The sequence below is a fragment of the Oncorhynchus nerka genome, linkage group LG1 (assembly GCF_034236695.1).
Source record: "Oncorhynchus nerka isolate Pitt River linkage group LG1, Oner_Uvic_2.0, whole genome shotgun sequence".
NCBI lineage: Eukaryota > Metazoa > Chordata > Actinopteri > Salmoniformes > Salmonidae > Oncorhynchus > Oncorhynchus nerka.
The window spans coordinates 7250111-7273070 of NC_088396.1; the positions used below are offsets into that span (position 1 = coordinate 7250111).

Consider the following 22960-nt stretch of genomic DNA (forward strand, 5'->3'; position numbering starts at 1 on the left):
CATTAGTACTTTTTTTTACATGGATAGTCTAATCCTTGTCTTCAAATCCTCTGGTTCAGCCACTATACCCAGAGCTGAGCATTACGCTCTGCCACCTCTGGTTGCTTGGCATTTCCACCCCTTGGATGGAGGGGCCATCTCCCGCTCATCCCAGTCAAAGCTCTTCCCTGTCCTGGTACCCCAATGGTGGAACAAGCTCCCCCATGACAACCATCAGACTGTCCCCATCTTCCGAAAATGTCTCATCTTTTCTTTCTAGCATTCATTTTTCTAATAGCAGCTTTTTTAAATGTTTTTTTTCACTTGCAATGACTGTAATGGGTGGTTGTTTTACATACCTTAGTAGAATGCACCAACTAAGTCGCTTGGATGAGAGCATATGCTAAATTATTCAAATGTAAATCCCCTGTTTGTTTTGTTTGTTTTGGGGGGGGTGAAATGACATGACAATCATAAAGAACTGAGGACAATGCACATGACAATACTCAAATACAAACACATAGACGATACAACACATTAGGACAAGACCATGAAAGGAATGAAATGTGGTACTAGCAATCAAAAAAAGACAAGTAGAAGTAGAAACTGTCTTTGGTTGTCATGAGGGTTACCCCACCTCAGTAAGCATGCCTTGGTTTGGCCATTCTGGAAAGTTTGTAAACCAGCATTGAGAAAGGCCTTATGATATAAAAGGGATCCCTGGTTATGTACACAGCCAAAAGGCGACAGGGGATAGTAGAGGCGACACAATGCTACGCAAGGTTTCCCATCATGTCAGTGTTACACTAACAACTTTTAGTGTACTTTGTTTGGCAAAGACAAAGGCATATTTGCAAAGTGAATCTCATGCTAGTAGTTAGATCGACAAAATGGATGTTACTTCCCTTGGGTTCTACAGTGAGAATAGCTAATATGGTTATAAGGGCTCCATGCTGTCCCCATTGATCCCCATTGATAACACTCCTCTGTCTCTTCCAGAGTGTCACAGAGAGTTTTGGTGCGGCCATCTCCAGCCTCAACGCAGTTCACCTGACAGATACTGTGATCCACAGGAGTAAGAGGATGATGCTGGACACATTGGGAGTGGGGCTCTTGGGGACCAGTACAGCGGTCTTCAGCAAGGCTCTCCAGTACAGCCAGGTAAACTATACATAAGTAAACTACAGTATTGTACTTCACAACAGACAGGAAACAGGCAAGCAGCAGTGTATATGGCTCTGCTTGTGGCAATTCTGCGTGTAAACAGAAATGCCACGTGCCACAATGGGCACGTGCCTGTAAACTTTGATATCAATCTCGGCATATACTGTGCAGTATGGTCATATTTTTACACCAAAATATGTTTCTGATTGTATATACTTTTTATTTTCAATTGTTTACATGTTTATAGTTATGTATGCCATATGCTACATACCATATATGCCATATGCCATTGCCCCTCCAGTTATTTTTCAACATTTGTGATATATAGACAATTGTGATATATAGACCAAAAAATTAAATCTAAAATGGGGACTTATATGGTTGACTAGAGGCAGGTTACTAATCGGTCCACCCTCAGAGTTTCTGATGCTGTTGATGGTGTGTGATCCTAGTTCTTCAAATCAGTGGAGAGGAGCAGTGTGTGGGGAAGATCAGGGATGACACTGCCACCCCAGTATGCTGCCTTCGTCAACGGCATAGCGGTAAGACAATCTCACATACAGTACACTTATCAAGTGATATATCTTTCAATGTTCCTCCTAATCTCATTATATTCCTATTCAAATCCCTCCCTTTGTCCTTATTTTTCTCTGTGATAAATGTAACCTGTCTTTGAAAAAACAATTCAAATGTTGAGATTATGTTCACATTTTAACTGAGATTTGATTGACGCATTATACTCTGAAATGTTAATATTTATAAGATGTTAATATTAATAAGAGAATGCGTTTTATTAAGTGTTCCGTTTTATCACAACTCACTTCCTCAAGTTGTAAGTGACCTAATACTTGGGTCGGTTACTTTCTAAATGTAATCCGTTTACAGAACCTGTCCAAAATTGTGATCAATAACGTAACTTTTGGATATCCTCAAACTCAGTAACGTAATCTGATTATTTTCAGTTACCTTACTTTCCCCTTAAGAGGCATTAGAAGAAGACCAAAAGGATCCATCAAATGCACTTGGTGTGTCATCATAGTGGTCTCTGACCTGTGATCAGCTCAGTTGGAACAAGCTTAACCTTTTTAAAGGCTGACTTGAATGTCATTGATAAACAGAAAAGTGCCATAATGTATTTTTTCTCTCGCTCCTATCTGCATTTAAAAAGTAATCCAAGAAGTAATCATCTAGTTTCTCAAAAGTATCTGTAATCCTGAACTGGGTTGTGTTCAATAGAGCAAACCGTGGTAGCACATTTTGTATGGCCAAATTTGAACATTTTGTTCACTTCTGGAGCCTGTTCAGGAGGGTGCAATGTCACAGAACATTCAGACAGAAATACATTTAGTATGAGATATGCGCGTCTGTCATGTAGAATAGGTAATCGTATCAGCTTTATTCTATTTCTATCTTAACGTTTCACCTCCCTGAATGTACCTCGCCTCAGGTGCACTCTATGGACTTTGATGATACGTGGCACCCTGCAACCCACCCCTCTGGGGCGGTGCTCCCTGCCATCCTGGCCCTGGCAGAGACTCTGCCCACCCAGACATCTGGCCTGGACCTGCTGCTGGCCTTCAACGCAGGCATCGAGGTGCAGGGGCAACTCATGAGGTTCTCCAAGGAGGCCCACAATATACCTAGAAGGTATAACTGAGAATGCATATAAATGTGTGGATTTGCATGCATGCAATTTGTTTTTATTGTTTGTACAAATTATGCTGGCAGTTTGTTTTGTACTGCCAATATAATTACTGTATATTTGTAGTCACAAGTGCTTATTCAAATCAGATTTGTGAGTAGAGATCTACAGTACATGCATTGTACAGGATGTATTTTACACACATTAGCTTTTGCACTCAAATTTAAAATACCACATTTCTGGTTTCTGGTGAGCTTCTAATCCCAATCTTCTCCCAATCCTAAACTTTGGATTCTTCTCTCCCAGGTTCCACCCTCCTGCTGTTGTGGGAGTGATGGGCAGTGCAGCAGCTTCAGCTAAGCTCCTAGCCCTCTCCCCAGCCCAGTGTGTCCACTCTCTGGCTATCGCTGCCTCCTCCGCGGGGGCCCCCATGGCCAATGCAGCTACCCAGACCAAACCCCTCCACACTGGCAATGCCGCCCGCAGAGGCCTGGAGGCCGCCAAGCTCGCCCTGCTGGGGCTGGAGGGAAGTCAGGCCATCCTGGATCTCGAGTCCGGCTTCGGGGTCTTCTACTCAGACTATAGTCCCTCGGAGATCCCTGGGACTAATGGTGGTTGTGGTGGTGGGTTTCGATGGGTTTTGGAGGAGCAGGACGTGGCCATCAAGCGCTTCCCGGCCCACCTGGGAATGCACTGGGTGGTGGATGCCGCCTTGGAAGCCCGGGCTAAGCTTGGAGCCTCCGGAGAACCTGACCTCTGTAAGGTCCAGAAGGTGGTGCTCCGAGTGCCTCCCTCCAGGTACATTGACTGCCCCTTCCCAGCCATGGAGCACCAGGCCAGGCATTCATTTCAGTTTAATGCCTGCTCAGCCCTGCTGGACAACCAGGTGTCCGTGAACTCCTTCAGCGGGCCTCAGATAGACAGGCCGGCCTTGAGGGAGCTCCTGGCCAAGGTCAGAGTCGAGAACCCCCAAGACAACCACCCCAGCTTTGACAAGATGTACTGCGAGGTGACAGTAGAGATGGAGCATGGGGAGAGTGTCACAGCCAGGTGTGATACCTTCTACGGCCACTGGAGGAAGCCATTGACTCAGGAGGACTTAGTTGGGAAATTCGAGGCGAACGCCTCCACTGTGCTTAGCCAAGAAGCTGTGGAGAGTGTTGTGGACATTATAGGGAATATAGAGAAGTGCCCGGACTGTACGGTGCTGAGATCATATCTGCAGATGAGCAGGCCGACAACCCATCTCTTCAGAGAACACATTGGCTAACCAAAATCCCAACACTCTCTCAAATTCCATTTGCATTATCCCTCGTCGAACAGCCGTGACACGATTCCATTCCCCAACACAGGCCTTGAATTTATTGCAATCACACCTGGTATTAAAATGCATGCACTCTGGCTGCACTCTGTCTGCATTGTGTTCGGATCTCACTTTTTCCTCCCATTTATGCAACTTAGTTTGTGGTCACAATTCAAGAAGTAGACCTAAATTAAATATAGCCTATACATGACATGGTCTTGTGGTGCTTTCATTGTTTTTTCAGAGGCCCATTTCCATTTTATAATGCTTGGCATGACTGTATCTGTACAGCAGACCAGATAAGTATATTCACCTCTATTGGAGTTGTTACAAAGGAGGATATAATTGTTCTTTTTTTTTGTCACTGATCTACACAAAATAACTCATAATGTCAAAGCGAAAATAAAATTGTATACATTTGTACAAATTAATAAAATGAATCATAAAAATGTATTTGTCATGTCAAGCCTAAATAAGTTCAGTAGTTATAATTTGCTTAACAAATCAAATAACAACTGCAATACAGTGCTTGACTTGGGCAGGAGCTCACTGAGCTGAGTTACAGCACTGATTGAGCTCCTGTTCCTCTTGTAGAATATTAGCACAAAAATATTGTGGAGCTTTTATTTTAAAGGATTTCCTTTTGTAATTAATACAAAACAAAAGCACCAAAGAAATAACAAAGAAAATGCTGCCAGGCATATGAATTGAAGTATTGCTTAAGCAAGAAATGGGACAAGAATAGCACAACAATGACAGTCACAACAACAATAAGCGTTATGGGTCAGTGTTCACAGTCAGGATCTGTCCAGACGGTCCAGAAATGGACTCGAAACCTTGACAAAACTGCTGGAGGAGTTAGTGCTGAAAAAACTCATATTTCCCTAGTTAATGGTGTTAGTAATTGATGCTAGCTATCTATGGAAGCAAGGGGGAGTGGATGACTTCCATTCTGTCAGGATAATATTTTCCTAATTAATGGTGTTAGTCATTTATGCTAGCTATCTATGGAAGCAAGGGGGAGTGGATGACTTCCATTCTGTCAGGATAATATTTTTTGCAGCCACCATTCCAAACATCCAAAGAGAGCTGCATCAGGGTCAATCACCCTCTCATATACCTTGGAATACCAATCAAAGATGTTCTTCCAAAAATGATTAAGTAGGGGGCAGAGACAAAAAAGATGAGTTAAATAAATCAAATTTATTTATATAGCCCTTCGTACATCAGCTGATATCTCAAAGTGCTGTGCAGAAACCCAGCCTAAAACCCCAAACAGCAAGCAATGCAGGTGTAGAAGCACGGTGGCTAGGAAAAACTTCCTAGAAATGCCAAAACCTAGAGAGGAGCCAGGCTATGTGGGGTGGCCAGTCCTCTTCTGGCTGTGCCGGGTGGAGATTATAACATGGCCAGGATGTTCAAATGTTCATAAATGACCAGCATGGTCAAATAATACTAAAGACAGGCAGAACAGTTGAAACTGGAGCAGCAGCACGGCCAGGTGGACTGGGGACAGTAAGGAGTCATCATGTAAGGTAGTCCTGAGGCATGGTCCTAGGGCTCAGGTCCTCCAAGAGAGAGAAAGAAAGAGAGAAAGAAAGAATTAGAGAGAGCATACTTAAATTCACACGTGACACCGGATAGGACAGGAGAAGTACTCCAGATATAACAAACTGACCCTAGCCCCCCAACACATAAACTACTGCAGCATAAATACTGGAGGCTGAGACAGGAGGGGTCAGGAGACACTGTGGCCCCATCCGATGACACCCCCGGACAGGGCCAAACAGGAAGGATATAACCCCACCCACTTTGCCAAAGCACAGCCCCCACACCACTAGAGGGATATCTTCAACCACCAACTTACCATCCTGAGACAAGGCCGACTATAGCCCACAAAGATCTCCGCCACGGCACAACCCAAGGGGGGGCGTCAACCCAGACAGGAAGATCACATCAGTGACTCAACCCACTCAAGTGACGCACCCCTCCTAGGGACGGTATGAAAGAGCCCCAGTAAGCCAGTGACTCAGCCCCTGTAATAGGGTTAGAGGCAGAGAATCCCAGTGGAAAGAGGGGAACCGGCCAGGCAGAGACAGCAAGGGCAGTTTATTAAATGTGGGAATAGTATGTGGGAATATTTTTAAGTGGAGTGTTGTTGAGGAAATGATTCATGACATACTATGTTTAATTAGACATACTATGCTGTATTTGACTTAAATTGTCCATTGTTATATGCAAGTATTTTTTTACTGACACAAACTGGTCTTGTGTGACTTAGTCATAAATCTGAGTGTACAGATTTATGAGCCACTTGGGTGCGACCTCAGTATGTGACCTATGTGTTTACAATCGGCAGGAATTTAGCTATGCTGGAATTGCCGGGAGGAACAGAGAATGGCGACATCAGCTATCTTGATCTGCACAGCTAAATTACTTTTTACAACTCTGTTTCCCGGCCCTGATTCTGTACCTCTGCAAACTTTCTATAAAAGGAAAGGGACAACTGTATTTGTTGGGCTTTTCAACTCGGAACTATATGAGTGATGGTTGAAATTGCTCAATTTCTGAAAATCTTATGAAGTTGTTTAAAATAATCTGCAGTCTCTCTTCCTATATAATTTATACCACAGTGGATAGGCTGGACTGATTGCATTTACACTGAACTAAAAAAGGAATAAAATTTCAAGCTAGTCCATCTAGGTGGTCAGGTCAATCTGCTTACATTTTGAACACAATGAACATTTAAACCTGAGCTTAACATGCGTTTCTTGTTATGTGAATACAAATGTGCATACAGTTCACAATTTTAATGTAAGGAAAAATACTTTTTTTTTTTTTTTTTTCACCTTTATTTAACCAGGTAGGCTAGTTGAGAACAAGTTCTCATTTGCAACTGCGACCTGGCCAAGATAAAGCATAGCAGTGTGAACAGACAACACAGAGTTACACATGGAGTAAACAATTAATAAGTCAATAACACAGTAGAAAAAAATGGGCAGTCTATATACAATGTGTGCAAAAGGCATGAGGAGGTAGGCGAATAATACAATTTTGCAGATTAACACTGGGGTGATAAATGATCAGATGGTCATGTACAGGTAGAGATATTGGTGTGCAAAAGAGCAGAAAAGTAAATAAATAAATAAAAAAACAGTATAAAAACAGTATGGGAATGAGGTAGGTGAAAATGGGTGGGCTATTTACCAATAGACTATGTACAGCTGCAGCGATCGGTTAGCTGCTCGGATAGCTGATGTTTGAAGTTGGTGAGGGAGATAAAAGTCTCCAACTTCAGTGATTTTTGCAGTTCGTTCCAGTCACAGGCAGCAGAGTACTGGAACGAAAGGCGGCCAAATGAGGTGTTGGCTTTAGGGATGATCAGTGAGATACACCTGCTGGAGCGTGTGCTACGGATGGGTGTTGCCATCGTGACCAGTGAACTGAGATAAGGCGGAGCTTTACCTAGCATGGACTTGTAGATGACCTGGAGCCAGTGGGTCTGGCGACGAATATGTAGCGAGGGCCAGCCGACTAGAGCATACAAGTCGCAGTGGTGGGTGGTATAAGGTGCTTTGGTGACAAAACGGATGGCACTATGATAGACTGCATCCAGTTTGCTGAGTAGAGTGTTGGAAGCCATTTTGTAGATGACATCGCCGAAATCGAGGATCGGTAGGATAGTCAGTTTTACTAGGGTAAGCTTGGCGGCGTGAGTGAAGGAGGCTTTGTTGCGGAATAGAAAGCCGACTCTTGATTTGATTTTCGATTGGAGATGTTTGATGTGAGTCTGGAAGGAGAGTTTGCAGTCTAGCCAGACACCTAGGTACTTATAGATGTCCACATATTCAAGGTCGGAACCATCCAGGGTGGTGATGCTAGTCGGGCATGCGGGTGCAGGCAGCGATCGGTTGAAAAGCATGCATTTGGTTTTACTCGCGTTTAAGAGCAGTTGGAGGCCACGGAAGGAGTGCTGTATGGCATTGAAGCTTGTTTGGAGGTTAGATAGCACAGTGTCCAATGACGGGCCGAAAGTATATAGAATGGTGTCGTCTGCGTAGAGGTGGATCAGGGAATCGCCCGCAGCAAGAGCAACATCATTGATATATACAGAGAAAAGAGTCGGCCCGAGAATTGAACCCTGTGGCACCCCCATAGAGACTGCCAGAGGACCGGACAGCATGCCCTCCGATTTGACACACTGAACTCTGTCTGCAAAGTAATTGGTGAACCAGGCAAGGCAGTCATCCGAGAAACCGAGGCTATTGAGTCTGCCTATCAGAATATGGTGATTGACAGAGTCGAAAGCCTTGGCGAGGTCGATGAAGACGGCTGCACAGTACTGTCTTTTATCGATGGCGGTTATGATATCGTTTAGTACCTTGAGCGTGGCTGAGGTGCACCCGTGACCGGCTCGGAAACCAGATTGCACAGCGGAGAAGGTACGGTGGGATTCGAGATGGTCAGTGACCTGTTTGTTGACTTGGCTTTCGAAGACCTTAGATAGGCAGGGCAGGATGGATATAGGTCTATAGCAGTTTGGGTCCAGGGTGTCTCCCCCTTTGAAGAGGGGGATGACTGCGGCAGCTTTCCAATCCTTGGGGATCTCAGACGATATGAAAGAGAGGTTGAACAGGCTGGTAATAGGGGTTGCGACAATGGCGGCAGATAGTTTCAGAAATAGAGGGTCCAGATTGTCAAGCCCAGCTGATTTGTGCGGGTCTAGGTTTTGCAGCTCTTTCAGAACATCTGCTATCTGGATTTGGGTAAAGGAGAACCTGGAGAGGCTTGGGCGAGGAGCTGCGGGGGCGGAGCTGTTGGCCGAGGTTGGAGTAGCCAGGCGGAAGGCATGGCCAGCCGTTGAGAAGTGCTTATTGAAGCTTTCGATAATCGTGGATTTATCGGTGGAGACCGTGTTACCTAGCCTCAGTGCAGTGGGCAGCTGGGAGGAGGTGCTCTTGTTCTCCATGGACTTCACAGTGTCCCAGAACTTTTTGGAGTTGGAGCTACAGGATGCAAACTTCTGCCTGAAGAAGCTGGCCTTAGCTTTCCTGACTGACTGCGTGTATTGGTTCCTGACTTCCCTGAACAGTTGCATATCACGGGGGCTATTCGATGCTATTGCAGTCCGCCACAGGATGTTTTTGTGCTGGTCGAGGGCAGTCAGGTCTGGAGTGAACCAAGGGCATTATCTGTTCTTGGTTCTGCATTTTTTGAACGGAGCATGCTTATCTAAAATGGTGAGGAAGTTACTTTTAAAGAATGACCAGGCATCCTCAACTGACGGGATGAGGTCAATGTCCTTCCAGGATACCCGGGCCAGGTCGATTAGAAAGGCCTGCTCACAGAAGTGTTTTAGGGAGCGTTTGACAGTGATGAGGGGTGGTCGTTTGACTGCGGCTCCGTGGCGGATACAGGCAATGAGGCAGTGATCGCTGAGATCCTGGTTGAAGACAGCGGAGGTGTATTTGGAGGGCCAGTTGGTCAGGATGACGTCTATGAGGGTGCCCTTGTTTACAGAGTTAGGGTTGTACCTGGTGGGTTCCTTGATGATTTGAGTGAGATTGAGGGCATCTAGCTTACATTGTAGGACTGCCGGGTGTTAAGCATATCCCAGTTTAGGTCACCTAACAGAACAAACTCTGAAGCTAGATGGGGGCGATCAATTCACAAATGGTGTCCAGGGCACAGCTGGGAGCTGAGGGTGGCCGGTAGCAGGCGGCAACAGTGAGAGACTTATTTCTGGAGAGGGTAATTTTCAAAATTAGTAGTTCGAACTGTTTGGGTATGGACCTGGAAAGTATGACATTACTTTGCAGGCTATCTCTGCAGTAGACTGCAACTCCGCCCCTTTGGTAGTTCTATCTTGACGGAAGATGTTATAGTTGGGTATGGAAATCTCTGAATTTTTGGTGGCCTTCCTGAGCCAGGATTCAGACACGGCAAGGACATCAGGGTTAGCAGAGTGTGCTAAAGCAGTGAGTAAAACAAACTTAGGGAGGAGGCTTCTGATGTTGACATGCATAAAACCAAGGCTTTTTCGATCACAGAAGTCAACAAATGAGGGTACCTGGGGACATGCAGGGCCTGGGTTTACCTCCACATCACCCGCGGAACAGAGAAGGAGTAGTATGAGGGTGCGGCTAAAGGCTATCAAAACTGGTCGCCTAGAGCGTTGGGGGCAGAGGATAAGAGGAGCAGGTTTCTGGGCATGGTAGAATATATTCAGGGCATAATGCGCAGACAGGGGTATGGTGGGGTGCGGGTACAGCGGAGGTAAGCCCAGGCACTGGGTGATGATGAGACAGGTTGTATCTCTGGACATGCTGGTTGTAATGGGTGAGGTCACCGCATGTGTGGGAGGTGGGACAAAGGAGGTAACAGGGGTATGCAGAGTGGGTCTAGGGGCTCCATTGTGAACTAAAACAATTATAACTAACCTGAACAACAGTATACAAGGCATATTGACATCTGAGAGAGACATACAGCGAGGCATACAGTAATCACAGGTGTTGAATTTGGAAAGCTAGCTAAAAACAGTAGGCGAGGCTAATCCGCTAGCACAACAAACAGCAGGTAAAATGGCGTTGACTAGGCAACGGGGCCGACAGGTAAGACAAACAAGCAGAAAGGAGTACCGTGATTAATGGACATTTGATCAAGTCTCTTTCACTATTTGACCGAGAAGTCATTTCCACCATTATAAGCAATAGGAAATCTTCCTACTTTGAGAGAACTTCTTATAACCATAGACATCTACAATACAGCTTCACTTATTGGCACACAAACACAAAACAGGGGCTATATCCAGACATGTTACATCAGTGATTATCTAGAAGAAAAAGAAACGCACACCTATTAAGACGAAGTGCTGCCTAGCGGAATAGAAACCTGAAAATAAAAGAGAGCCGCACACTCTAGGAGCTCAGATGCAAAAATGTAATACCAACATTTCGACAGCCAGGCTGTCTTCATCAGGGTATAATCACAAACACTGCGGGATGACTTGTTTAATATAGTGTCAAAAGACACAGGTGTGATTATGAACACAAGGAAGGGCAGAGAATCACAATCGAGCCTCAATTTTGACGCTGCAGTGTCTGAATCAGGCGAGTTTGAGCACATCCTGCTGTACCATGGCGCCGATGAGTTGAAGATCTCCTGGAGCATGGCCTTGCACATGAAGGTGCAGGTGGTAACAAGTTTATTCTTCATCTCCACATGGGTCTATGGAGTGATTTCAGTGCCAACAGAAATTGTATTTTAATTTTATAATTTTGAATACGTGTTAGGATATTTAATTTTATCATTTGACTCTGTTAGGATATTGAATTTGAATTAAATAATTTGAATCATCATTATGATTTGTAACTGAATTGAATGAATATTGCATTCAGTTTTTAAATTACATTTTAATTGAATTCAATATTAAAATTCAATGTTTATATATTTAGTTTCAATATGGTAGATATTGCATTCATTTTCTGTGTATCAAGTTTACCAACATTTCATATATTCAATTTCTCAAATGCATTCAGATTCAGTTTTCAAATTCAGACTCAAAACTGCTCTAAACAGCATCCTGGTACTTTGCCAGTCATGAAAAGTAGAAGAACAAAGATAACTAACTCACTTCCAGCCAATCGCAAAGTAAAACAGGTTACCACCTGACCTCATTAATGGCCATTGCGAAGACTGTCTTTCCTGGCAGAAGAAGCAAGAGACAGTAGTGATCACTGAGCAGTCATGTTAACTAACTCTTCTAAGAAAGGAGTCGTAGCCAGGGGAAAATGGCGTCCCTTGAGAGGGCAAGAACAAGATGTATGTCAGGGAGAAGTGCAGTATTATTATAAGGAGACGTGTACTAGGAGTACAGAGGATGAATGGAGGGGGAAAGAGAGGCAGAGGAGGTCGAGGAGAGACAGGGAGGAAGAGGGTGAGCTTGAATCGGTTAAAAATGTCCGAAAAAATGTATATGGTTTGTTAAAGAAGAATGGTAGAAAGTGTAAGCAGAGTGAGCTGTATGCCGTATTGAAGACAGGGGGAGAAATGGAAGTGAGTGAGAGCAAGGTATCGGAGGTCGTATGTGGTGAAGTTCTTGGAGCCCGAGGGCCAGGATAAAGACGGGATGGTAGGAGGAACATTTTTGTAAAAAGTGGACACTTGCCTTTTGCCTGATCCATTTGTGGTTTCAGAGTGGGTGAAAAAGGAGTTGGGTGATGTATAATTTGAGTTTTGTGTCTTTGCCCGACAAAGTGGATGTTAGGGTATATTCTGTCAATTATCCCGAACTAGCTTTTGTCCCTAATACATTATGTAGTTACAGGTGTTAAGCTCAATGGCATGTGGCAGCAGTGTGTAGGATAGAGTTTACTAGGTCTGAGAAATGTGTAGAAGGGCCTGAGACAAAGGAATGTGAAGCATAGGGGGTAGTAGTGTCATGTGTTAATTGTAGGGATGCTCATGGTCCTGGGGATCAGAAATGTCTGCTGCGAGAGAGGCAGGTTGAGGTTTCCAGGGTTAGAGTAGTGCAGAAGCTGTCGTATGATGAGGCAGTGAAGAAACTAGAGGAAAATGGGTCAAAGGCGAGAAATCCTGAGAGGAGTGTTGTGTATAGTAGAGTTGTACCAGTACAGAGGGATAGGCCAACAAGTGATATATGTTTCAGTAAGATTGGATTTTTAGCATTTACAGCCAATAGTTGTCAACTGTTCTGCAGGGATGGAACATAAGTCACAAACAATTGAGGTTGTGGTGGCAGCTGCAGAGATGTATTTGGGTGTTCGAGACCTGACGTCAGAGTAGTTACAGGGTGTGATAAGTAGTGCTGCCCCATCCTTTCTGGCTGTCTGTCTGAGGCAGGACTAAATAGATTTACATAGTGGAGTAGGGTTGTGGGGTTTTAGTGAGAGTAGGGTATTCGTTAATTAATACATGTTTTATTATATTTTTTTTCAAGCAAAGTATACTCCAGTCTAGTAGGTGGCGGTAATGCAACATTTATTGAATGCCAAACGCCGATAAACCTCGTCGAAGAAGAGGAAGAAGAAGCCCGCAACACGGAAGTACGTGGGAAACGTCTGCTGTTCTGCGTTTAAAATAAGTGTCTTGAGATGAGACCAACGGTGGTTTTTACGTGTTCAGTCCTATTTTACAATTTGGAGATTGTACATTCCCGAGGTGACGATGGAAAGCAAGAATGGCCGATTCCTTACAGGTAGTTATGGCAAATGTTACATTCTAAAGAGGTTAAATAAAAGTAAGACAGCTGCTGCTATCCATGTTTAGCCAAAGTTGTGCTGTCTTCGACAACATGTCATGTGATACCTGTCTAGCTAAGAAAAAGTTTTTTACAAGACCTGTCAGTGTAGGCAGATGAAAGGGGTTAGTTCTAATAATCTTTGGTGTAGACCTATATTTTCTAACCACTAACTCGCTACCAATCCAACCCTCTGTCACAAACTGTAATTGACATTGACAGGCGATTTGATTGTCGTCCCGCTGCGGACTCGTACTGTGAAGCCATGTTCCCCTTCTGTCCCACCGGCGACAGGGATGGCCGGATCCCCTACATGAATAACTGGGATGTCATCTCGGTATTTCGACTGCAAGCTCCAGTGTGGGAGTTTAAATATGGATCATTGCTGGGGAAAATGGTAAGTAGTGTGTTTCGTTTTTTTGGGGAAGTTGCACAGCTGTGTGTGTGTGTGTGTGTGAGACCAGGGTTTCTGTTAGCTGGTAAAACGCTTTTAATTTTTTTTTTTTTTTTTAATACAAATAAATACAATTGGCATTGTCTGATTTGTTCAGTACAAAAAAAGAAAATGCGAAATAATGCTTTTTAGCCTATTCATTGATACATATCAGTTGATGGAAATACACTTACCAAAAATATAAACTCAACATGTGAAGTGCTGGTCCCATGAGTTGAAATAAAAGATCACAGAAGTGTTCCATGTGCACAACAAGCTTATTTCTCATTTTGTGCACAAATTAATTTACATCCCTGTTAGTGAGCATTTCTCCTTAGCCAAGATAATCCCCTCACCTGACAGGTGTGGTATCAAAAAGCTGATTAAACAGCATGACCATTACACAGGTGCACCTTGTGCTGGGGGACAATTAAAGGCCACTATAAAATGTCCAGTCTTGTCATACAACACAATGCCACAGATGTATAATGTTTGCGGGAGCGCGTTCATTTGGCATGTTGACTTCAGGAATGTCCACCAGCACTGTTGCCAGAGAATTAAATGTTAATTTCGCTACCATAAGCCGTCTCCGTTGTTTTAGAGAGTATGGCAGTACGTCCAACCGGCCTCACAACGTGCAACCATGCCAGCCCAGGACCTCCACATCCGACTTCTTCACCTTCAATAGGTCAATATTTCTACTATGGGGGATAGTAGATTGACATCGGCTCATACATAAGGTTAGGGGAAGCTTTCCCTAAGTAAATTGCGAAAATTATAGCCTACTCCTGTCTATACAGAAATAAATGAAACCATTCAAAATAGGCTACTATTTTTCAAGTATTGATCATTAGCTTTCCCTAGCCTTATAAAAAAAAATATATATATATAAAAATTGTGGATTTTTTAAAAATCGCATTGCCTACAGTTGGAAGGAAAGGCAGCAATTGCGCATGGGCAGATACCAGTTGTCGAGTTGCAACTGTCAGTGAAAAGTAGAGGCCCAGCCAGGCATATTGCAATATTTCTAATTTGTATCGCAGGAAAACACACAGTAGTTTGGAAAGCAAATGGTTATTACTGTAATGAGAAGACAATGAAAATACTCATGTAATTTTGTTATAAAAATTCAACCTATTTGAGCGAACGACATCTTACTGGCACCAGCGGAGAGCATTGGCCATAACCCGGTGAGTGTGCATATACACTTCATCATTGTTGGGTCAGTGCCGTTTTAAGTTTGTTTTTGGACAATCTTTTTCTTCCCCAGTTTAGTTGGATGTCATTCTATTTGTGTATCCCCTTCTTGTAGGCGTATTATATGGACAATGTTGTTTTTAAAGATATTTTTGTCAGAGTAGGCTACCCTGTAATTTGTCCTATTAAAACAATATTCTGCAGATGTCTCCAGTCATATACAAAGTGTAGTATATAATGGGTTTATCCTGTGCTCAGCCACCCAGGCCTCAGCCATGCATTGAATGGTCTTTTTTGCAAACAGTGAGTTATTGTTAGCCTACATGATGACTATCCAATCTACTCATCACATTACCAATAGTAGGCTATCTCGCATATCTCTGCAGATGCATGGAATGCTTTATTATAAATGTGCATGTTTGTTGAAAATTTGCTTCCCCAAACTTGAAACTCAAACACCGACTATGCATAGGCTAGTGATTTTGCTTTTCATTACTCATCTTGTTGGCTGACTTGATGTTCTGTTAAATAAAGATAAAATAATCTTAACTAGGCAAGTCGGTTATGAACTAATTCTTATTTTCAATGACAACCCACTGTTCCCCGGTAGGCTAACTGCCTTGTTCAGGGGCAGAAAGACAGATTTTTACCTTATCGAATCCCCGAGCTTACCTTGAAACCTTTCGGTTACTAGTCCAACGCCCTAACCACTAGGCTACCTGCCGCCCCAATTACCATCATCTAAATGTGATTTCTGTCATTCTGGGCACCGTTGGGTGGACGCCCTAATCAGGTTACACACCCAATGCATATGGGTCCAGTAAATTTCTCATGTCGGGTAAATTTAAATGTCTGCTACTACATTTTGTATAACAGAAACCCTAATGCACACACCGATTCCTGGTGCATTACAAATCTCTAACTGATTTGATTCTCTCACTCCTAGCATATCATGCATGATGCCATTGGGTTCAGCAGTGCTGAAACGGGGAGAAACTACACCATGGAGTGGTATGAACTCTTCCAGCTGGGCAACTGCACCTTCCCTCACCTGAGACGTGAGACTAACAACCCCTTCTGGTGCAACCAGGGAGCTGCATGCTTCTTTGAGGGGATTGATGACATCCACTGGTCTGAGAATGGTACCTTGGAGAAAGTGGGAGAGATCTCAGGTAACAAGACTGAGCAGGCCAAGGGCAATGTGAAATCTGGTAGTATTGTCTTTTAGATCTTTTGGCAGCCCGGTTGATCCATTAGGATCGGGAGGTAGCCTAGTGGTTAAAGAGCGGCTAGTAGCCTAACGGTTAAGAGCTGATCGCCGAGTCGACTATGTGAAAAATCTAGCGATGTACCCTGAGATTAACCCTAATTACTCTGAGTGTCTGCTAAATGTAAAAATGAGGGTGATGCACTTAACTTTGTTTAATAACTTTGCCTGTCCTCACTACTATGCGTTGCTGAAGACCAGACTTTTGTCAAAGTCAACAAATAACTCCTCAATGGGGTTGGAATGTTAGGTGTAACCATCACCATATTGATTCCTTTAGATCTGCAATCACTGAAGGGGTAGGTCTTGTGGTTGCATTCAGACCGAGGCCATCTCTTTAGAAGTGTTTTTTTTTTTTATAGTGAGCTTGTGGTTCTAAACACTCCTTTACAGGGCTTAATGAAAAACACAGGTTTGACACCTGTTGCCCATCGTGAACACATGGATTATAGGTGAATGCAGCATGAATTACTTATTGTGCATGTTAGTTTTGCAAACCCAAACTCCTCTCTGGTATGATAAATAACGATTACTGTCTCTCCTTCTAGGTGGCCAGTTCAACGAGATGGCCTTGTGGGTCCAGGACGACAACCAGACTGGGATTTATTATGAGACGTGGACGGTCCGCTCAGACCCCGGCCCCAACGCCACCGTGTGGTTTGACTCCTACGACTGCTCTCAGTTCGTCCATCGCACCTACAGGTATCTTACGCAACAGCGAGCCAAGCTGTCCAGCCGATTCCAGACCAACTACACTAAGATCTACCTGTACAGTGGGGAGCCGACCTACTTGGGGGATGATGATTCTATCTTCAGGGAGCCTTCTGCGAAGACCCTGGCTGAAGACATCCGCAAGTTCTATCACCCTTTCCGACCACACCAGTCATACATGGACTTTGTCCTCAGTCTCGCGGAGGCTTATCAGAAGGTGGTAGAGGAGAAGAGCTTCTACTTGTACTATAACTTTGAATATTGGCACTTACCCATGAAATCTCCATATGTGCAGATCACATATGAGGAAGTGCCTTTGCCGTAAAGTCACAATTTGTAATTGGTTTTTCAGCCAAACGGCAGCCGAGCCGCTCTCTGCAGGGATGGGGCTGAATTTTTTTTTTTTACCACTCAGTCAGATGGAGCTATGGATCGAAGGACTATCGTTAATTGAACTTGCTATTCATTGAACTGCCATATTAAACTTTGTTACATGCGCCAAATAGATCAACTGTAGACCTTACCGTGAAATGCTTACTTACAAGCCCTTAACAAACAGTGCAGTTCAAGAAAGAGTTAAGAAAATATTCACCAAATAAACTAAAGTAAAAAAATCATAATAAGTAACACAAAATAACAACGAGGCTATATACCGGGGCTACTGGTACTGAGTCCATGTGTGGGGGTACAGGTTAGTCAAGGTAATTTGTACATTGAGGTAGGGGTGAAGTGACTATGCATAGGTGATAAACCGCGAGTAGCAGCAGTATACAAAACAAATGGAGTCGGGGTCAATGTAAATAGTCTGGGTGGTCATTTGATTATTTGTTCAGCAGTCTTATAGCTTGGGGGTAGAAGCTGTTAAGGAGTCTTTTGGTCCTAGACTTGGTGCTCCGGTACCTCTTGCCGTGCGGTAGCAGAGAAAACAGTCTATGACTTGGGTCACTGGAGTCTGACAATTTTTGGGGCTTTCCTCTGACAGCGCCTAGTATATAGGTCCTGTACTGCGCCTTACGGTCAGATGCCGAGCAGTTGCATCACCGCCTGATATGGCAATCGGTCAGGATGCTCTTTAGCTCGATGCAGATGTTGCCTGTAATCCATGGCTTCTGTTTGGGATATGGACGTACGGTCACTGGCGACAACGTCGTCAATGCACTTATTGATGAAGCGGTTGACTGAGGTGGTGGACTCCTCAATGCCATTGGATGAATCCCGGAACATATTCCAGTTTGTGCTACAAAACAGTCCTGTAGCATCCGCATCATCTGACCACTTCCGTATTGAGAGAGTCACTGGTACGTCCTGCTTCAGTTTTTGCTTGTAAGCAGGAATCCAGAACTATTCCATATTGCGTCTTTTTAGGTAGAGACAGCGATGCACGAAGTAAACAGCAACAAGTAAGAATGTAAATACTTATTTTCCACCATGATTTGCAAATAAATTCATTAAATCCTACAATGTGATTTTCTGGATTTTTTTCTTCTAATTTTGTCTGTCATAGTTGAAGTGTACCTATGATGAAAATTACAGGCCTCTCATCTTTTTAAGTGGTAGAACTTGCACAATTGGTGGCTGACTAAATACTTTTTTGCCCCACTGTATATCCACAATAAAACGAGTCCTATATCGACAACCTGAAAGGCCGGTCAGCAAGGAAGAAGCCACTGTTCCAACACCGCCATAAAAGACAGACTAGGGTTTGCAACTAAACATGGAGACAAATATCATTATTTTTGGAGAAATGTCCTCTGGTCTGATGAAACAAAAATAGAACTGTTTGGCCATAATGACCATCGTTATGTTTGGAGGGAAAAGGGGGAGGCTTGCAAGCAGAAGAACACCATCCCAACCGTGAAGCACGGGGGTGGCAGCATCATGTTGAGGGGGTGCTTTGCTGCAGGAGGGACTGGTGCACTTCACAAAATAGATGGCATCATGAGGGCAGGAAAATTATGTGGATATATTGAAGCAACATCTCAAGACATTAGTCTGGAAGTTAAAGCTTGGTTGTAAATGGGTCTTCCAAATGGACAATGGCCCCAAGCATACTTCCAAAGTTGTGGCAAAATGGCTTAAGGACAACAAAGTCGAGGCATTGGCGTGGCCATCACAAAGCCCTGACCTCAATCTCATAGAAAATCTGTGGGCAGAACTGAAAAAGTGTGTGTGTGAGGAGGCCTACAAACCTGACTTAGTTACACCAGCTCTGTCAGGAGGAATGGGCCAAAATTCACCCAATTGCTTGTGGAAGGCTACCTGAAACATTTGACCCAAGTTAAACGCAATGCTGCCAAATACTAATTGAGTGCATGTAAACTTCTGACTCACTGGGAATGTGATGAAAGAAATAAAAGCTGAAATAAATCATTCTGACATTTCACATTCTTAAAATAAAGTGGTGATCCTAACTGACCTAAGACCGGGAATTTTTACTAGGATTAAATGTCAGGAATTGTGAAACTGAGTTTAAATGTATTTGACTAAGGAGTATGTGAACTTCCGACTTCAACTGTATCAAAGGCACCTGTTCACCGCCTGCTTTCGCTCGCCTCCAGCACACGGGCACTGTTGGGGCGAGTGACTCTGAATTTACAATGGCTAGCCGCATGTGAATATTTTTTTTCTTGTTAATTTTGCTACTTGCCTCATGACTCCTGCATGCTTTGTTAACTAGGAACATTCTTGTTTACCCTACCATGGGACACACTGTTTGTTCCCACACTCGAGACTCTGACTCTCTATTGGCTGCACTGACTTTTGGCCTCCTATTCTAACCGGCATTGTATTCATGTTACCTGATAATTGCTGTATAATATGATCCTGTTGCCATCTAATGTCAAATAAACACTGCAGAGTTCTCCCTGTCCTATGCCTTGATTGTATTAATGTTGATGATATCTGGAAATGTGAATGTATACCTTGGCCCATCTGTTGCTAGCCCCAATTCTGACTTGTGCCCCAATTCTGATATGTTTCACTGATTTCTGCTCTCGTAAAAGCCTGGGTTTTCTGCATGTTAAAACTAGAAGCTTATTACCTAAAATGTATTAATTGAAAGTGTGGGTTCACAGCATTACTGAGATGTGGTTAAGAGAGTGTTTTGAATACTGAGATGTGGTTAAGAGAGTGTTTTGAATACTGATGTTAAACTTTTTCAGCAAGACAGATCTTCCAAAAGTGGGGGAGTGGCAATCTTTACCAAGGATCACCTTCAGTGCTCGGTTGTCTCCACCAAGTCTGTACCCAAACAATTTGATATGCTGGTTTTAAGCATTAGACTTTCAAATAGCTCTTTGTTGACTGCCTGGTGCCATCAGTACCGGCCTGTACCCTACCTGCCCTAAGCTCTCTCCTGGCTTTTTACGCTAAGTGACCTAAACTGGGACATGCTTAAACCACCTGACCAAGTCCTAAAGCAATGGGACTCCCTAAATCTTTCTCAGATTATCACCGATCCCACAAGGTATGACTCCAAACACCCAGAAAAGGCTACTCTCCGATGTTATCCTCACAAATAACCCTGATGGGTATCAGTCTGGTGTTTTCTGTAATGACCTTAGTGATCACTGTTTTACAGCCTGTGTTCGTAATGGCTGCTCAGTGAAACGACCTGTCCTGATTTGTCATAAACTTCAAAGAGCAAGCCTTCCTCCATGAACTGGCCTCTGTAAATTGGTATAGCTTGATGTGGTTGTTACTGACAAGAAGCACATGACTGAGCTCTAATCACCACTTCCACAAGTCAGGATTCTTGTTGGACTCCGCTGATCCTAACTTTCCCGTCCAACATTTCCTCATCTCCCACCCTTTCTAATGCGACTAGCCCCGATGCTCCTACAGCGTTTCCCCCCCTGCCCCGCTGCAAAGTTTCTCCCTGCAGGTGGTCACTGAGTCCAAGGTGCTAAAGGAGCTCTTGAAACTTAACCCCAAAAAAACATCTGGGTCAGATGGTTTACACCCTTCTTTAAGGTAGCTGCCCCTATAATCGCCAAGCCTCTCTGACCTTAAAAAAAAAAAAAAACCTGTCTCTCCTCTCTGGGTAGGTTCCCATTGCTTGGAAGGCAGCCACGGTTAGTCCCTTATTCAAAGGGGGAGATCAAGCTGATCCTAACTGTTATAGGACTATTTCTATTTTGCCCTGTTTATCAAAAGTGTTGGTGACAGGCAGTGTCAGCCACTACCACTGGCGAGTGGTGTCAAAAAAAGCAGATCATCTCTTTATTACGGCCATTAACATTTACAATCTTAAGTAACGCCAAGTAATTTAGTCTCTTCAACTTGTTCAACAGCCTCACCATTCATTACCAGATTCAGCTGAGGTCTAGAACTTAAGGAATGATTTGTATATACAAATACAATGCTCTTAGTTTTAGAGATGTTCAGGACAAGTTTATTACTGGCCACCCATTCCAAAACAGACTGCAACTCTTTGTTAAGGATTTCAGTGACTTCGGTTGCTGATGCGTATATGGTTGACTCACCAGCAAACATGGACACACATGCTTTGTTTAATGCCAGTGGCAGGTCATTGGTAAAAAGAGAGAAAGCTGTCCTGCGGTACACCACACTTAACATGTTTGACATTAAAGAAAACCCTTTGAGTTCTATTAGACAGATACAGTTGAAGTTGGACGTTTACATACACCTTAGCCAAATAAACTGAGTTCAAATGTTTCACAATTCCTTACATTTAATCCTAGTAAAAATTCCTTGTCTTAGGTTAGTTAGGATCACCACGTTAATTTAAGAATGTGAAATGTCAGAATAATAGTAGAGAGATTGATTTATTTCAGCTTTTATTTCTTTCATCACATTCCCAGTGGGTCAGAAGTTTACATACACCCAATTACTATTTGGTAGCATTGCCTTTAAAATGTTTAACTTGGGTCAAACGTTTCGGGTAGCCTTCCACAAGCTTCCCACAATAAGTTGGGTGAATTTTGGCCCATTCTTCTTGACAGAGCTGGTGTAACCGAGTCAGGTTTGTAGACCTTGCTCGCACACGCTTTTTCAGTTCTGCCCACAAATTTACTATGGGATTTGTTCAGGGCTTTGTGATGGCCACTCCAACACCTTGTTGTCCTTAAGCCATTTTGCCACAACTTTAGAAGTATGCTTGGGGTGATTGTCCATTTGGAAGACCCATTCAAGACCAAGCTTTAACTTCCTGACTGATGTCTTGAGATGTTGCTTCAATATATCCACATCATTTTCCTTCCTCATGATATCATCTATTTTGTGAAGTGCACCAGTCCCTTGTGGTGGCATATTTCTGCTTTACCAAATGAGGAGAGTTACAAACTACACACCAGTCAGTTATACTTAAACTACTTTAATAATAATAATAAGCTTTGCAATAGCATTTGACTTTCAACAATTCAGTATTTATAATGAACCGTTGAGAAGTACCAACAGAAAAGTACAAAGATATTTTATAGCCATGATATACCCCTCTCAACTTACATGACAAACCACAGATCTTAGGAACTGTTCACAAAGAAAGACTTTAATGAGAAAGGAATATCCCTTAGCCAGATTACATTCGCTATAAATTATTGTTCAGTTTGGTCCCTCAGACGAGGTTCTAATCTCATTCCTGGTACTTCATAGTACAAAAGCACCAACTCATCCAATAGCATATATCAATTGTCAACTCTAGATACTCCCATCTCAAGTAAACCCCCTCTTGACCCCTCTCCTGGACAAGCTCACTGAGGGGAGTGAGCCTCTAGGTCATACACTATCCAGGATAAGTGTAAGATCAGAGAGGACATACAATGGTTCCAGACACTGCCATATACCTCCCCCAGTGGGAAAAGGAGGGAGTGACTGGCGCATGAAGGAGACAAGTAATTGGTTCCCCATTAATCACGCCATCCCTTCACATGGTTTAGAATAGGTAAAGACACATTCACATATGAAGACAATGTTCCATTCTGTCCTCTTCCCTTTCTGATATTCTGCATAGCACCAGGGACATGTGAAAGACAAGCCTGACCTCC

The 22960-nt window shown here is 43.4% G+C and overlaps 2 protein-coding genes across 3 annotated transcripts; both read left to right on the top strand.

The window, feature by feature from the left end:
• The first annotated feature begins 727 nt into the window (after positions 1 to 727).
• On the top strand, positions 728 to 4541 carry acod1 (aconitate decarboxylase 1). Its single transcript, XM_029662125.2, has 5 exons — positions 728 to 773; positions 979 to 1140; positions 1596 to 1685; positions 2591 to 2790; positions 3092 to 4541. Exons 1-5 carry the CDS (start codon positions 750 to 752, stop codon positions 4053 to 4055), a joined length of 1440 nt encoding a protein of 479 aa, XP_029517985.1. The 5' UTR covers positions 728 to 749; the 3' UTR covers positions 4056 to 4541.
• An 8595-nt stretch (positions 4542 to 13136) lies between these two features.
• cln5 (CLN5 intracellular trafficking protein) lies at positions 13137 to 19824 on the top strand. Of its 2 annotated transcripts, none has more exons than XM_029667124.2 (4): positions 13137 to 13305; positions 13642 to 13744; positions 15924 to 16149; positions 16793 to 19824. In XM_029667124.2, the coding sequence occupies exons 1-4, from the start codon at positions 13202 to 13204 to the stop codon at positions 17278 to 17280; spliced, it is 921 nt and encodes a 306-aa protein (XP_029522984.1). In that variant the 5' UTR covers positions 13137 to 13201; the 3' UTR covers positions 17281 to 19824. The 2 variants fall into 2 exon arrangements, with proteins under 2 accessions (XP_029522984.1, XP_029522900.1); XM_029667040.2 differs by having other exon boundaries at positions 13138 to 13305; positions 13570 to 13744.
• The last annotated feature ends 3136 nt before the right edge of the window (positions 19825 to 22960 follow it).

What these genes read in the sequence shown, in the direction of transcription:
- cln5 (XM_029667040.2), top strand. Translation starts at nt 13,202, where the DNA reads ATGAGACCAACGGTGGTTTTTACGTGTTCAGTCCTATTTTACAATTTG. An exon ending in GAATGGCCGATTCCTTACAG is followed by an intron (nt 13,306 to 13,569) that starts GTAGTTATGGCA and finishes TGACATTGACAG; the next exon opens with GCGATTTGATTGTCGTCCCG. An exon ending in GATCATTGCTGGGGAAAATG is followed by an intron (nt 13,745 to 15,923) that starts GTAAGTAGTGTG and finishes TCTCACTCCTAG; the next exon opens with CATATCATGCATGATGCCAT.
- acod1 (XM_029662125.2), top strand. Translation starts at nt 750, where the DNA reads ATGCTACGCAAGGTTTCCCATCAT. An exon ending in TACGCAAGGTTTCCCATCAT is followed by an intron (nt 774 to 978) that starts GTCAGTGTTACA and finishes TGTCTCTTCCAG; the next exon opens with AGTGTCACAGAGAGTTTTGG. An exon ending in CCTTCGTCAACGGCATAGCG is followed by an intron (nt 1,686 to 2,590) that starts GTAAGACAATCT and finishes ACCTCGCCTCAG; the next exon opens with GTGCACTCTATGGACTTTGA.